At 38.7% G+C, this 15992-nt stretch overlaps 1 protein-coding gene across 1 annotated transcript; it reads right to left on the reverse strand.

The window, feature by feature from the left end:
* Positions 1–403: 403 nt before the first annotated feature.
* On the reverse strand, positions 404–12011 carry Mgat1 (alpha-1,3-mannosyl-glycoprotein 2-beta-N-acetylglucosaminyltransferase). Its single transcript, XM_065228450.1, has 5 exons — positions 10721–12011; positions 2005–2109; positions 1852–1942; positions 1612–1782; positions 404–1550 (listed from the first exon to the last, which is right to left on the reverse strand). The coding sequence occupies exons 1-5, from the start codon at positions 11632–11634 to the stop codon at positions 1437–1439; spliced, it is 1395 nt and encodes a 464-aa protein (XP_065084522.1). The 5' UTR covers positions 11635–12011; the 3' UTR covers positions 404–1436.
* Positions 12012–15992: the final 3981 nt, after the last annotated feature.

Below are 15992 nucleotides of genomic sequence, written 5' to 3' on the forward strand. Positions count from 1 at the left end.
GTAAGTTGGGTTCGTTGGATCAGGATTCACCTTGATAAGTGATGCAACTATGGTTTTAAATGAATCAGTGTTATCATGCATTATACTTGGATTTGCCCGAAGCCAAAACCAAATGGTTTATCATTGGGCCTTATTTCGGGTGTCACTACAAGGTGATAAGCAAGTGATACTCAGAAAAAGAGCCGTGATTACCGTACAAATCAAATGGGAATCACTTCACCGTGACGACAAGTGACAACTTTTCACAGTGATGTGACACCCGTAATAAGCCCCATTATAATATAAATCTGAAGACGTTCCATCATCGAAATGCTGAAAATAAACTTAGAGCATGAGATCACCCTTTGATTATTCCATACTCAGTTAACTAAGGGATTTTTTCACAACTTACACAAACGATCTGTTAGTTAGTATCACAGCCAATCACTGGCCAATATATTTTCAAATTTGTATTTACTGCTTGTTTTCATTACGGTTAGAAATCCGTCAAAAATTACATTCTGAGATCTTTTCCCTCGGTTCAATAAGTTTCTTCGTGAATCCTTCACATATCTCAGTTGCACTCACTCTCTTCTTTGAGTAAAGATTTTTTACTGGTAAATTTTACAATGCCATGATTGTGATGGTTTATTAGCTCACGTGAAAAGGCTCACAACGAAATAATGAGCATCCTACATCTACACATATCTTAAAAACTGTGGTTAGTGTTTTTGTCATTCACATTATGTTTGGCTCCGAATTATTCGTTCATGTTATCCGTTACAAGTTCTTAAAGTATTGCTTTCTCGCTTTTCTTTTTTCACATGAATCATAAATTTAAATGTCAATTTTCGAATATGAAAAAGCTTACGACATTTTCAAAAGATGTCTCTGATAAATGATATTTGACTAGTATCAAATTCAAACTAAAATCCATATACTCTTATCGCTGCATTGAATTTGCATAACTTCAGGTGTTGCAAAACTGGCTGATCCTGTGTAAAATAAATTAAAACTTAAACCTAGTGCTTGTACCCGACCATAATAATAACTAACAATTAAAGCACGCAAGCGATAGTAGTACGCTTAACTTAGTGGCTAAGAGAAAACAGAAACGTTTGGAAGAACGGAAATATTTTCATATATACTAAAAAAAAACTATATAGGAATGAAAGTAAATGTGATGCTTTCGGGCAGGCCCGCTATTTCGCTGGGATATTGTAGCAAACAGTGTAGTTATGGTTCTTATCTGACGAGGTCCTATCTTGAGCATCGCATTTCCGGGGAAACATCAATAGTTTTCAGTCTGTACATTTTTAGCGCTGTTGGAGAAATGCTTGATTGGTTTGCCCGATTAGAGACTTACATGTTCGGTTTCGTAAAGTTTAAATCAACTTTAGAAGATTGCTTAGAAATAGACTAAAACTTGAACGCTGGTAAACAATTATCCGCTGCTGTTAACTCCATGTCAGGTCGTACCCTTTCCAGTTAGTATTCGGCGCCAGATAGACGCGCTGCCCGTTGTAGAAGAACGAAACGACGCCACGGTAAGCGGTGCGCGGTACTCCACTCTGAAATGTTTAGAAGGAATTAAAGAAAAAACTGGAGGGAAGGTCACTAGCTGGCAGTTACCTTAAAATCATCCATCAGTCCGAGACTCTTAGTTGCTCGTTTGTACTGCTCTTTGGTTAGATAGGTTATTCGAACTGGACCCTTGGTCGTTACAAGTCCTCGCTTGAGCTCATCTAGGGTTACCACTGGGCTTTGGTAGACCGCTTTCAGGAATATTTCGTCGTAAATGTTCTATAAAATACGAGAAAGAGAAACTTAACGGGCATCAAATTTTTCAAACCGATCGGCAATGATAAGTACCTTTTGCAAATACGTTAGGTTCATCTTTGTAAAGCTAACAAAATCCTCACTAAGCTTAATGTATTTTAGGTGTTTGTCGAAGAAAAGACCGCTGAAAACAGAATTGAATAATTATTTCAAAATAGTGAGGTAGGTTGGCCAAATTCTCCTTACTTGGACACTCCAACTTTTCCGAATGTTCTCGTCCGCGGCAGTTCTGGGCGGATGCATGTACGCTCTTTTCTTTGCTCCGGTTGCCGTATCCAGTCGTCCCAAAATCTGCGAAAGTATCAGGTTTCTTCATAAGCTTTTGCTTTGATTTTTTTTTCAGTGAGTATCTTTTTTTCTGAAAAGGCAATCCCGTTTCCTGCAACTTTGTTTTAGACGTCATAAATGTTGCCACTGAATTTCCTTTTTGAAATTCCCGCATTTTTCCTGATTTTCCCGATATAAATCTCAATTATTTCTCGATTAAAAAAATGACTAGGTGCAAATTCTTTTGGGTGACATTTGTAAAAAAAAATCATCTTCAGTTACAACGCTACAGGGTTTATTTTTGCATAACCCTTTATAAGACAGTGGCAACTATATTGCCACCAACAGCCACCAACAACCGTCTTCGTCACACGCTCTGGCAAGTTTGGTCCAACTCGCCAAAAACCAACAAATGACGGATTTCACGCCAACTCATCCAGTGGTTGGCAGCACCCTCTCAGAACCTTATGGAACTTTGTGGGTGTGGAGACTTAGCAATTTTAAGCAACTTTGCGTACTTATTTTTTTCAAAATTTATCTCGCCTAACATTTGATAAGGGTCAAAGTTTTTTGTCGATTTTTTTTTTTCAAATCGATATAGCTTAAAAATGACAAGCCCTACAAAAAAGTGATGTATGGCGAACTTTTAGCAAATAATCTGAAATTTTTAAAAAAAAATTTAAATAAAAAAATCGGTTTCTACACTCTAAAAAAATATATTTAAAAATTAAAAGTCATTTTCCCAAAAATGGTACCCCTCAGATTTGCTTGATATTTTTTCTCATGAAAGGCAATATAATTACCTAACTTTTCTTCATACATCGCAAAGTGGGCGCTTTTAAGGAAAAAAAGTTGTTCGAACAACAACTTTTTCATGTTAATTTTTTTTTAGCGTGTTTCACTCAAAGTCGAATAGTAATACGCGCACAACCTTATTAAAATTCGATTAAACTTTATGGGTATACTTTTCGATAATCTGGGCGAAATCTAGCCTAACATTTGAAAAGGGTACAGAGAAGTTACCTGCAAATCGTCCAATAAGAGTTCAGAACAAAACGTTCTAATGAGGAACAGCCATCTCAGCATGGTTTGCACTTTCCTGTGATGGATTGTATTATAATATATGCATACACTCTATCCAACTTCTATAAAACCACCCTCAAATTGTTCCAAATCAACAGGTAAACTAAGTAAAAATCACTTAGTATGTTTTATTCATGAAAAGATTTCAATTCATGTATTTGTGATTAATTTAATTAGAAAAATAATCATTTATTTATTTTTATGTATTAGGTGTGTCCATTAGTAAGCAATATGCATATATGTTTATACCTCATCTCTCAAGTGAATACATATAATAGCGCAGGTAACTTAACGATTATTTAAGGCATGCCTAAAATAATCGTTAAGTTACCTGTTATATAGCAGTTATATAACAACGCAGGTAGTCACATGAGAGATATAAGGTATAAACTTAAAGCACCGCAGTCTGTTTCTACCGACATAATCTAATATTTAAGTTTGTTGATATCACAACAATGCTCATAGTTGCTGTAGTGCATAGTTGTTGAAAGTGTAGTGCTGCATAGTTGTTGAAACGAAAAAGTGTTTATATATACAACAATGGAAAAATCTGCTGAATTGATTATTAAAAGGGTGCAATGTAGTGCCAACATAAACAATCCCAATTGCAGCCGCAATAATTTACGTAATTTATCATCAAGTCTCATAGAGAAAATACATTCATGGGGCTTTGATCATCAATTGGATGTAACAATGCGTATTTGTGAATCGTGTCGTGGAATTTTAGTGCACAATAGGACACCTCTCCCGAAAAAGAGGCGATCGGATGGAAAAGAATCAAGCCATGCTCGGAAGTTTGAAGAGCCGCAACCATCAACAAGTCATCAGCAATCAGAACATCAGGAATTTGATGATACACTAGGTAAATAATAATAACTTTAACTGTTTCAACTGTGTGGTTTAAGGATTGTACATCGAAGATACAACTTCATTTTCAACATTTTTTTAGAGCACGAGCTGGATGAACCGCTTATGGTACAAATTTGATCGATTGGTAGGCCAACCTCGGTGAACAATCTATCAAATTTTCACGACTGTACGATATGCGGTTTATGCAACTCGTGCTCCACAAACATGGGAAAATTCAGATGCGGCTTCGATGTACCGTAAACGGGGATGTCTTTGATAATGGAGGTAACTTTGATAATGCACCTAATCCAAAAAGTTATGACTTAATGCTCTTCGTATTCATTATTTTGGAAGGGAACATCGGTTTCCTATCCAAAATATTGCGTACGATGTGCCTTAAGTCATAAATTTTTGGCTTAGCTGCATTACCAAAGTTACCCCTATTATCAAAACCACCCCCGTTCATGGTACTATCACCTTAACAGCGTTATATATTAATGTGTGGTAATATTTTTTTTCTTTTCTTTAATTTTACAGATACAGATCCATCGCTAGAATCAATCCCATCAGCGGATCAGATCCAAGGTCCATATAATGTGGAACAATTCAATTGTATAGCTTCAACCTTACAGTTATCACCAATTTCATCGAGAAGTATGAGAAGTATGAATTATCGTGTTCAAAAATCTGCAGAGATCACAAAGGCAGTGCGTAAAAATATATTTGGGATGGATTCAGACGATGTCAACAAATCAAATGATTTTGACGAAATGATCATGCAGTTAAAGGAGAAATTTAATTTGCCTTCTACGAGTACAAATGACAAATTAAAAGTGTTATCAGTGCTCCCTAAATCATGGTCAGTGAATCAAATAGTTAATGAGTTTAATGCACCCCATCATACAGTGAAACAGATGAAAAGGCTAGTCAGAGAACAAGGTATTCTTTGTAGTAAGAAAGCAAGAAGTGGTCATGGATTTAATGATACTGAAAAACAAATTGTTTTAAATTTCTTTGACAGTGATGATATTAGTAGGCCTATGCCAGGAAGTAATGATTATGTTTCTGAATATCGAAATGGATATAAAGAGCATGTTCAGAAACGTTTATTGATGATGTCTCTTAAAGAGGCTTTTATGATTTTTGAAGAGAAATACAAAAGTGTTAAAATCGGATTTACTTCGTTCACTCAGCTCCGACCAAAGCATTGCATACTGTTGGATAGTACAGGTACACATAATGTATGTGTCTGTACTATACATGAAAATGTTAAATTGATTATTAATAGTGTAAAATTTGATTCATATAAAGAAATTGCAGACAAAATACTTTGCAGTAGTCCTATTAGAACCATAGATTGTTTTTATCGTACATGTGAAGAATGCATTTCCACAGATAGTATCGTGAGGGAACTTACATCAGTATTAGAAGCAGATGATATGGAAGAAGTTTTATTTCAACAGTGGTTGACTACCGACCGTTGTAATTTGGAAACTATTATTAAACCTGCAGATGAGTTTGTTCAATATTTGACGGAAAAAGTTGAAAAGCTCATAACCCATGATTTTATTCATAAAGAGCAATCATCTTACCTAAGTAATAAAAAAAATTCTCTTCAAAACGGTGAAATTTTAGTGATTTGCGACTTTTCTGAAAATTATTCATTTATTATTCAAAACTCAGAAACATTGGAACAATAATCAAGCTACGATACATCCTTTCGAAATTTACTACATAAAAGAAAACAAGTTGGAAAATTTAAGCTTTATTATTATTTCAGAAGTATTGACCCATGATACAATAGCAGTTCAATTATTTATATCAAAATTGTTAGATTTCATTAAACAATCTATTAGTTTCACAAAAATTACTTTCATGTCAGATGGAGCAGCGGCTCATTACAAAAATAAAAAGAATTTTGCCAGTTTGTGCAACTTCAAGTCCAAGTATGGATTGGAAGCAGAATGGCACTTCTTCGCAACGTCTCATGGGAAAGGCCCATGTGACGCAATTGGAGGAACTCTCAAACGAATGGCAAAGAGAGCAAGTCTTGCTCGAGATTATGGAAACACAATCACAACTCCACAAGAACTGTATGACTGGGCAGTTAAACAAACAGATACAAGCATAACAAAATTGAACTTCTACTTCATATCAAATGATCAATACACAAAGATGTCCGATGAACTCAAGGAGCTGTTCAGTCATGTAAAAACTATACCTGGTACACAAAAATTTCATTGTTTTGTACCTATTTCTCAAAACATAATTTCTACTAAGCGATTTTCACATTCAAAGGAAACTCCGAAAAATTTCACTCTGTTTCCGATAGACTAATAATCAATGAAAAACTCAAATTATGTATGGAGAATTATAGGAAAATAAATTATGCACTAAACAAAAACACTAGAGTTTTCATTTATTAAAACACCATTCGAAATGCAGGAAAATCCTCTGTATTAGGCCCTTTCAAATGTTAGGCTAGATTTTTGTTTTAAGCACGCCCAGATTATCAAAAGGTCAAAATCTTTATGCTCATTAAGTTTCAACGGATTTTAATAAGGTTGTGCGCGTATTACTATTCGACTTTGAGTGAAACACGCTAAAAAAAAATTAACATGAAAAAGTTGTTGTTCGAACAACTTTTTTTTCCTTAAAAGCGCCCACTTTGCGATGTATGAAGAAAAGTTAGGTAATTATATTGCCTTTCATGAGAAAAAATATCAAGCAAATCTGAGGGGTACCATTTTTGGGAAAATGACTTTTAATTTTTAAATATATTTTTTTAGAGTGTAGAAACCAATTTTTTAATTTATTTAATTTTTTTTATAAAATTTCAGATTATTTGCTAAAAGTTCGCCATACATCACTATTTTGTAGGGCTTGTCATTTTTAAGCTATATCGATTTGAAAAAAAAATCGACAAAAAACTTTGACCCTTATCAAATGTTAGGCGAGATAAATTTTGAAAAAAATAAGTACTCAAAGTTGCTTAAAATTGCTAAGTCTCCACACCCACAAAGTTTCATAAGGTTCTGAGAGGGTGCTGCCAACACCGAAGACGAGTTGGCGTGGTACATCAGCGTACTTGCACATCAGCAGTTCCCTACGAAGAAAACCCGGACGCAGATTGGAACGTCAATGGATGACGCTGAAGTTCTCGGTGCTCGAGAAAGACAATGGAGGTGGAGGTGACGCCGTTGCCATCACAAAAAAGGAGCAGATTCCCCCGCTCTTCACTTCGATGAAGGATGTCGACCAGCTTAGGACTGTGTTTGCAGATCACAACCTACAGCCTCGGTTCAAGCTCTGCAGTGTCGGAACGATGATGTGCTCCAGCCTGTTCAAGTCGTTCGGGAGATTCCTGAAGGACAACAAGGTGGTTTTTACACCCATGATTTGCCGTCGCTGAAGCCACTAAAGGGGTTTTCCGAGGTTTTACATCATTCGAGGTGACCTGGTGCGGATTGGTCTACAACCAGAGGTGATGTATCCGATGAATCGACGACCCTAGATGAGTTATTCCTGGTCAACATTACGAAGGGCTCCACCACACTTGCCGGGCTGAAGGACAACAACCGGGATCATCTCTTGGCAGTCGTACAGACCTCAACACCATGATGGAACGCTGTGTATGAACTGCCTCTCTTAGGCCATGGCACGAAAAATTCCCATATGAAGCCACGCTGTTACAAGTGTGGAAGAACCCACACGACAGCGTCCTGTAGTCAAGCTGATGACAACGAGCCGAAATGTGCCACCTGCGATGGAATCCACCATGCCTCCACTTGTCCAAGCGAGCGGAATTAATTAATATTCACTAAAAGGCGACAACAGGCAACCAGACGGGTCGAACCCGCAACAATCGTACTTGTACTTTAGCCTTACGAACTGGTCCCGAACCTAGCAGCACTTCCCTTCAACAATCAACGAGCCTTTAGCACCCACGCTGGGTATTCTCCAACACAGCAAGCGGCTACCAGCCGCCGTTCAGGCCAGCATCGCCTCACTGCTGCAGTGGTCCAGCCGAACCAAGGTCCCTCCACTGCCCTTGGTTTAGCGTATGCCAGTGCTGTGTCAGGTGAGTCCGTCGACGATTCCCCGTTTACTTCGGAAAAACTTGTGACACCTACAAGACCCGATCTGAACAGCTTCATGCTGCCCTGTCCCTCGTTACTTAGTATGGACCGTGAAGTTATAAAGATTGCAAATTGGTCAAGGCGACGATGGATCGAGTGATGTGCGTTGTTCGAGTATCGGGTGATGGACTTTCGTGTCTGCTGTTCAACATCGCGTTAGAAGGTGTGATCAGAAGAGCTGGGATAGACACGAGTGGCACGATATTCAGGAAGTCCATCCAGCTCCTTGGCTTCGCCGATGACATTGACATTATGGCACGGAACTTTGAGATGATGGCGGAAACGTACATCAGACTGAAGGCTGAAGCTAGACGGATTGGACTTACCATCAACGCATCAAAGACAAAATACATGAAAGGAAGAGGTTCTAGGGAAGACAATGTTAGCCTCCCACCCCGAGTTCAGATTGACGGTGACGAAATCGAGGTGGTCGATGAGTTCGTGTTTTTGGGCTCACTGGTGATCGCAGAAAATGATACCAGCAGAGAAATTCAAAGACGCATTATGACAGGGAATCGTGCCTACTGTGGACTACGGAGGACGCTCCGGTCGAATAAAATTCGCCACCGCACGAAGTTGACTGTCTAAAAGACGCTGATTAGACCGGTGGTCCTCTACGGCCACGAGACCTGGACTATGCTCGTGGAGGACCAACGCGCCCTTGGTGTTCTCGAACGGAAGGTATTGCGGTGGAGTGCAGATGGATGACGGAACGTGGAGGAGGCGAATGAACCACGAATTGCACCAGCTGGTGGGAGAACCATCCATCGTCCACATTGCAAAAATTGGGCGACTACGGTGGGCTGGGCACGTCGTAAGAATGCCGCACGACGACCCAGTGAAATGGGTTGTAGAAAGCGACCCAACAGGAACAAGAAGAAGAGGAGCGCAGTGGGCAAGGTGGATCGACCAAGTAGAAGGTGACCTGCGGACCCTTCGCAGACTACGAGGCTGGCGAACTGTGACCAAGGATCGAGTAGAGTGGAGACGACTTCTTCGGACAGTAGAGGACAACAAGGTCTTAGCCTGATTGGTAAGGTAAGTAAGGTAGAAGGGCTCTTGGAGCTGCATTGTTCGCTGTCCTGGTTGGGCGTGTTTTGCGGTGGTGTGAGAGAGTCAACTAGCTCTAGTTGCTTCTTTCATACCGGCGCTAGTACCCACCGGCGCACAGTGTAGTACTGCTTTTCCCTTCAAGGGAGAACCGTTGCGGGTTAAGCTCACTCGACTTTCATGATTCATATAGCGAATTCGTTTCAGTTCGGTTTCGCACTGGGTGGAAACTGGTTCCAACCCCGATAATAAAGGAATTCGCTAAGATACGCTTAAACGGCTCCGTGGTGGAATGGTCCAAAGAGGTTGTGTTTCTCGGACTAACCCTAGACAGCAAGCTTCTTTTCAATTATGAGCACATCCTAAAACTGTACAAGATGGATCACATGGATGTGCTCATAATTTATTATACAAACAATGTTCATGTTCATAGTTTGTCATACAAGTATCTCCGCGGCATTAGCGCAACGTCCTGATGAGATCTACTCATCAACAAGAATTCCTTCTTGTCACTCAAAAATAAGCTTGCTATCTATAATCAACTAATCCTACCTGTTACCGAACATGGTATGCCAATCTGGGAGAGTTGCTCCAAATGCCATCACCTAAAACTGCAAAGGATCCAGAACAAGATCCATAGGATGGTCCTAAATAGTCCCCCGCTTACTCAAAATTCTGAGATCCACCTCCTGAGTTCAGATCAACAGATCATACGTGATTTAGCACGTTAAGTTATGTTATGTTCGTAGTTAGGTAGTTTATAAAATTTTATGTTTCTAGATTTTTGCAGTAAATACTTTTCTTAAAAATCTGCTCGATAAAAGAATTAATTATTTCCCTTAATAAAGATGAAATTCCCTGAGAATTCCAGTGTTGTTTAAGGTAAAATAAAATTTCAAGATTATCTAAAGTTTTCCAGGTAGTAGACACTCTAGTTTTACATGAAATAAACTGTAAAAATCATTTGCGATATCTTAATCTCTACAGTTATCGATATTTTATTCTTATAAGTCAAGACGGGTTTTTCTTTTATCTCGAAAACTCGATGATGAACATCTCCGATTTTTATGAGTTTAATCATGCTGTAACTTTGGACTATTGTCTAAGATTGAAATATATTCTAAAATTGTAAATTAATAATATGCTAAAATTTAAGAATTTTTGTTAACAAACCTCAATAAAAATGCAAAACTGTAATATTAATTTTTCCAAGTTCTTAACAGTCCTTGAATAGATTTGAAATAATTCGGTCGGAGGACTACTAGTCCATTAATTGGAATTCATATAACATTCAATCGTAGGTACATTGTCAATACCGTCAATCCGTAATGCAGTAATAACTGTAAATAATTAAAATCAATTTCACTACCATAACAGTAGGTAGTGTGGTAATCGAAAAATCTAAAGGGCGATTGGTTATCGGGCAATAAATCAAAACAACAGTATTGTATCGATTTGCTTTCCTTTCGTGGGTTGGTGGATTATTTATGCACTAGAACTAGAACGCTACTCACGCTTTCGGCCATTTCGGTGACAGCTCCTCCCACAGCTCCTTGGTCATCATCCAGCCGAGTCCGGGGAAGAAGTCCGACCGATACAGCAAATCACTGGCCGTGCTATCAATCAAACCTTCCTTCCCGTTGTCGTTCCACGCCGAAATGCACCACAGCGAGCGATCCTTCTTCAGGATCGGATACGTACCCAGGAAGTACTCGTAAAAGTCCGGAGCGACACTCAAATCGTCTTCAACGATGATTACCGATTCAAAGCCCTGCTTGAAAACTGTCCTCAGGGCCCACCCGTAGTGGCGGGAGATTTTGTAGTAACCTTTGTACTTTTTCTCCTTCGGCAGAACCGTAATATCCGACTGATCCGGTTGGCGGATGAGGGTTACATTGTCCTTGTAAGACAAAATCATATTTCGTGTGGCTTCGTCGTCACAATCTTGCGACACAATGATTGGGAATTGGTCCGCCCGGGGGCGATGCTTCAGCAGGTCATCCAGACATCTATTTACCGACAGACGATTGCAGGCAAACACCAGCACCGGAATAATGGGGCTATTGATATCATCGTTGATAAACTTTTCCTGGAACTTACTTAGCGCGACGTCAGCTTCCGCACGTGGCGGAGTTTCAGATATCTGTGCCGGAATTTCGCCCATCTCCACATTATTTACTATCACTGGGAGTGCTTCAGTACTGGTGGTTTTTTCCTCCTTCTGGAGAATGTTTATAATCTCACGATATAGCTTATCTCGGTTATTCTCGGCAAGCTGAATGTTTTGCTCAAGGTAGCGAACCTTTTCGACCATTTCTTGATTTTTCGGTGGGCTTGGATCCTTGAAGTTCTTCAAAAAGATTAAGTACGTAGTGAAAATCCATCCGACCAGGACAGCAGCAATTAGGAACGTTTTCCGAGGGCGCATTGTGACCCTACTATCTTCTACCGTAATTTACACTTAATCTTAATCTTACTAGGATTATCCACTGGGACCACTACATTGACCACCACTGAGAAGGTACACTCATGGGAAAAGGGACTTATTATTCCAGACAGTCCCGTCAATACTGCAAAATGTACCAAAATTGGCACGTCACATTTATGGAGATTTCATCGCTCACAATTTTCACGCACTTGCATCGAATCACTGTCGGAACATTAAACTGGGTTCAGATCGGCACTGTTCTTTCACTGGGTTTCCGGACACTAACGCCCGTTCTAGTGGCTGATAACAGACAAAACCGCATAAGAGAATCGTTCGTATTACGTGGAACGCCGAACCGAGTCCACTTTGTTTATCGAAAAATTGGATACCATACTGAAAGGCTGTTTTGTGCACAGCTGACAGATGCGAAAGCTCCCCATTTAGCAGTGTTGCTGGGAAACAGTCTATCATTTATACACTCAAAAGCAAAACTCTTTGATTTTGGTGCAATATTTCAGGAGTGAATTTTCAATAGGTCGTAAGTAACATTTCGGCGGTTGTGAAAATCGCAGCCCGATGACAGGATGGTAATATCAACCGGTGAAAACTAACGATTTTATATTGGCTCACTACTTGACTAGCCTATTGGTCCCAAGCAAATCGATTAACGTATCCCATTCTAGTCTAAATTCTAGTACAACACTATGTTTGATTTGATTCGCTATGAAAGTTTGACAGATAAAATTAGGGGTTCGAGGATTTTCCTTTGTTTCGAGGGGTGAATCGATTAGCTTGGGACCGAAGAGAGTACCAGAGCTGAGCCAAAAAGTTGAGCACGCTTCTTCGGGACCTTCTGGTCTTAGAGTTACTTCTATAATTTGCCAAAAGTTATAAGGAGATTTCTATCCGTGTAGCGGTCCTACTTCAAGCTTCCGTTCGTGCCCCTAGGCACAGACCCTTCTACTTTTTTTTTTGAAAATAATCGATTCACCGATTTAATCAATCATTTTGAATCGATCTTTTTAAATCAATTCGTATTTCAAAATGGCACAAACATGTTTCAAATATACACACTTAGAAAATAGTACCGAACTCGGTTCAATCTCAACCGAGTTTTTATCTGCTGAACCGGTAGTCTGTTCGGTTCAAAAAGAAACAACCGAGTGTTCGTTAAAGTTTCTTTTCCCACAACCTGTCAAACTAACCGAAAAAACTCGGTTGACAAAAAGTCAATTCAAGCAGGAATAACCGAACATCGGTTTACCCAAGTATTACCGAACGCTGTCAAACAAACCGACTCACCGGTTGCAATCACGGAATTCGGTTCTTTTTGACAGCGCTCAAATCCAAAAACTTACGATGTTTCGAATCAGAAGTAAAACTAGTTTTTTTTTAATGAGATGCATGATTTATATTATATTTGTCAGATGTTGTTTTAATGCATAAATATGGCTCACCTGTGCGGGGGGAAAGAGAGGGTTAACCCCCTTGAGGGAAACAAAAAACTTCTCACACGTCGTGATAATGCCTCCTACATGGAATTCAATCAAACATGCAGTTCCTCCAGAAGTTTTTCCATTTTCAAATCAATTCACCGTCTGACACTAACGAAAAAACACGTCTTGCGAAAAAAAAAAACACAACGCGCACCAGCGAGAAAAAATGGCTGACGATATTTGGTTTAGCTGAAAACCGAGTTTCGGTTAAAATTTCCGTCGTGAAGTTGAACCGAAGTTGTGAGTTTGACGTTTGAGAAAGTTTAGCGAATATTCGGTTCAGTTTACCGAGTTTTCTCGGTTTTCAAGTACCGAACTGGTAAATATCGCTACTTTACCGTACTTTTCGGTTCAGTCTTCATTCCTATCTGTCAAATTTAACCGAAATTTGGGTTTGACTAGGAAAATACGCCTAAAAACATATTTTTACACGAATTCTTCGGTTCGTTGTTGGTAACCGATGTAGTTCGGTAGAAAATTAAACCGACTTCGGTATTATTTTCTAAGTGTGTAACGGATCATATTAGGAAAGTTGGTGCAGACTAACGTCAAGTTCAGTTTAAATTATATTACGTTACATAAGCTATCTTGTTATGACATTTCAGTTATAATAGTCATTTAGTATGATGATTGATATCATTTAAAAATAAATTGTGTAGTACATACCCAGTAAAAGTTGTGAGTGTAACATACATGCATGATGAGAATATAGTAAATGACTATTTTGATTTCATTTGACGTGAAAGTTTTTGCTCAGGATACATGATTAGGTGAGTGAAATAACAGGTTATAATATTCGTTTTATTGGTATTCAATAATGTGAAAGAAAGAAGCGGAAGAGAATGCGAAGCACTATAGGAGAGCCGCACGGAGAGACGATTATAGAGCTTTTTGATGTTTAATCGGCGCACACTACTGCACCTTTTAAATCGATTGAGCGCGAGCAAGAGGGAAACAGATTAGTGGGAAAACAAACCGTCCGTTCATCCATGTAGATAGAGAATGACAATTAAACGTCAAAAAGGTTTATAATCGTCTCCCCAAACTTTCTCTTTCGCGTTCTTGCCTGCTGACCTGTCACATTGGTTGTTTGCAGAATGCAATGCTAATGTAAATGCACTGAATCGAATAAAAAAGATCGGTCCAGTCGATTTTTGTCGTGATAGATTCAAAAAAATCGATAAATCGAACCAAAAGAATCGCTCTTTTGTGTTTCGATCCAAGATCGCCCATTGCTAATAGGCATCGAAAGCTCTCAATTGATGGGGTCAGAAAGAAAGGGGTGTAAATGACTTTCCCGAATAGAAATTTACATTAGCCCAACGTTTGATTTTGATGTCTACATCAGCATCGAAATCAAATGTATGCCTGATGTCAAACATTAGAAAACATTATGATTTAGTTGTATTTAAGCAACGTAACATGGTGTATACATCAGATATTTTGGAACAAAATTTTGCCATTCTAATGTCGGTCTGACGTCAAAAATTTCAATCTCTTGACATTAGAACCAAACGTTTTAAGGATGTTTTCTGATGTACATTACGTTAGAACTAAACGTTGTTCGGATGTCTTTATATGTAAACGTTTTCTGATGTTTTCTAATGTAGATGTTTCCCGATGTTAGAACCAAACGTTTTCGGATGTTCTCGGATGTAAAAAACGTTAGAACTAAACGTTGTTTAAATGTTTTTATATGTAAATGTTTTCTGATGTTTTTTAATGTAGAAGTTTCCTGATGTTAGAACCAAACGTTTTTGGATGTTTTCGGATGTAAAAAACGTTAGAACTAAACGTTGTTCGGATGTTTTTATATGTAAATGTATTCTAATGTTTTCTTATGTAGATGTTTCCCGATGCTAGAACCAAACGTTTTTTGGATGTTTTCGGATGTACACAACGTTAGAACTAAACGTTGTTCGGATGTTTTGAATTGTACTTCCTGTTTGTTGTTCTCTGATGTTTTCAGATGTACAAAACGTTTAAAGTAAACGTTGTTTGAATGTTTTAAAATGTAGATGTTTACTTATGTTTTAAGAAGTACAAACACTAGAATCTTACTTTTCAAATGCTTTCAATTATATTTACAACACATTAGAATTAGTAACATAATCGTGTAAACACTACACACCATTGTTGTTAGATAACATCATAAAAATGCGTACATAACTGTCAATGCTGAAGCTCCCGTTTCCCACCAGTCAGTTAACTGACCTTAGCTAACCTAATGTCATTGCGGCAACTCTCTATGCGGCAGGGGAACTATGCCATTAGCGCGCTAAGAGTTATTAGACCACTGACATAGGCGCCAATTTGTAGGTGACGAGGCACTTGGTGACATTACAGCGAGCTTGACGATTGTTGCAGCATTTTTTAATCAAACTAACAGTTAAGGTGTGTAGTGTTTACAAGATCATGTTTCTAGCACTAATGCTTTGTACAATTGAAAGCATTGGAAAAGTTAATTCTCATGTTTTGCACAATCAGAAAACATAAAATTGTACAAAAAAATCATCCATTCTGGTAGACTATCTCTTAAATGCATACAGAATAGCCATTGCGTAAGCTCCCGTTTCCCACCAGTCAGTTAACTGACCTTAGCTAACCTAATGTCATTGTGGCAACTCTCTATGCGGCAGGGGAACTATGCCATTAGCGCGCTAAGAGTTATTAGACCACTGACATAGGCGCCAATTTGTAGGTGACGAGGCACTAGGTGACGTTACAGCGAGCTTGACGATTGTTGTATCATTTTTGAACGAACTACCAGAAAAAGATGCCTAGTGTTTACATAATCAAGTTTCCAAATCTACAGGGCCACCCACATTAGATCCGGATCTGGCGCGATGCAGCAAAGTGACA

The sequence above is a fragment of the Ochlerotatus camptorhynchus genome, unplaced genomic scaffold, assembly GCF_037179485.1.
Source record: "Ochlerotatus camptorhynchus isolate MF236.1 unplaced genomic scaffold, CSIRO-AGI_Acam_v1.1 ptg000291l, whole genome shotgun sequence".
Taxonomy (NCBI): domain Eukaryota; kingdom Metazoa; phylum Arthropoda; class Insecta; order Diptera; family Culicidae; genus Ochlerotatus; species Ochlerotatus camptorhynchus.

Bases quoted from the DNA above. Each gene is read 5' to 3' on its own strand.
- Mgat1 (XM_065228450.1), bottom strand. From the start codon at position 11,634: ATGCGCCCTCGGAAAACGTTCCTAATTGCTGCTGTCCTGGTCGGATGG. The intron at 1,943-2,004 runs GTAAGGAGAATT...TTCTGTTTTCAG, and splicing joins GGAAAAGTTGGAGTGTCCAA to CGGTCTTTTCTTCGACAAAC. The intron at 1,783-1,851 runs GTACTTATCATT...CGTATTTTATAG, and splicing joins ACCTAACGTATTTGCAAAAG to AACATTTACGACGAAATATT.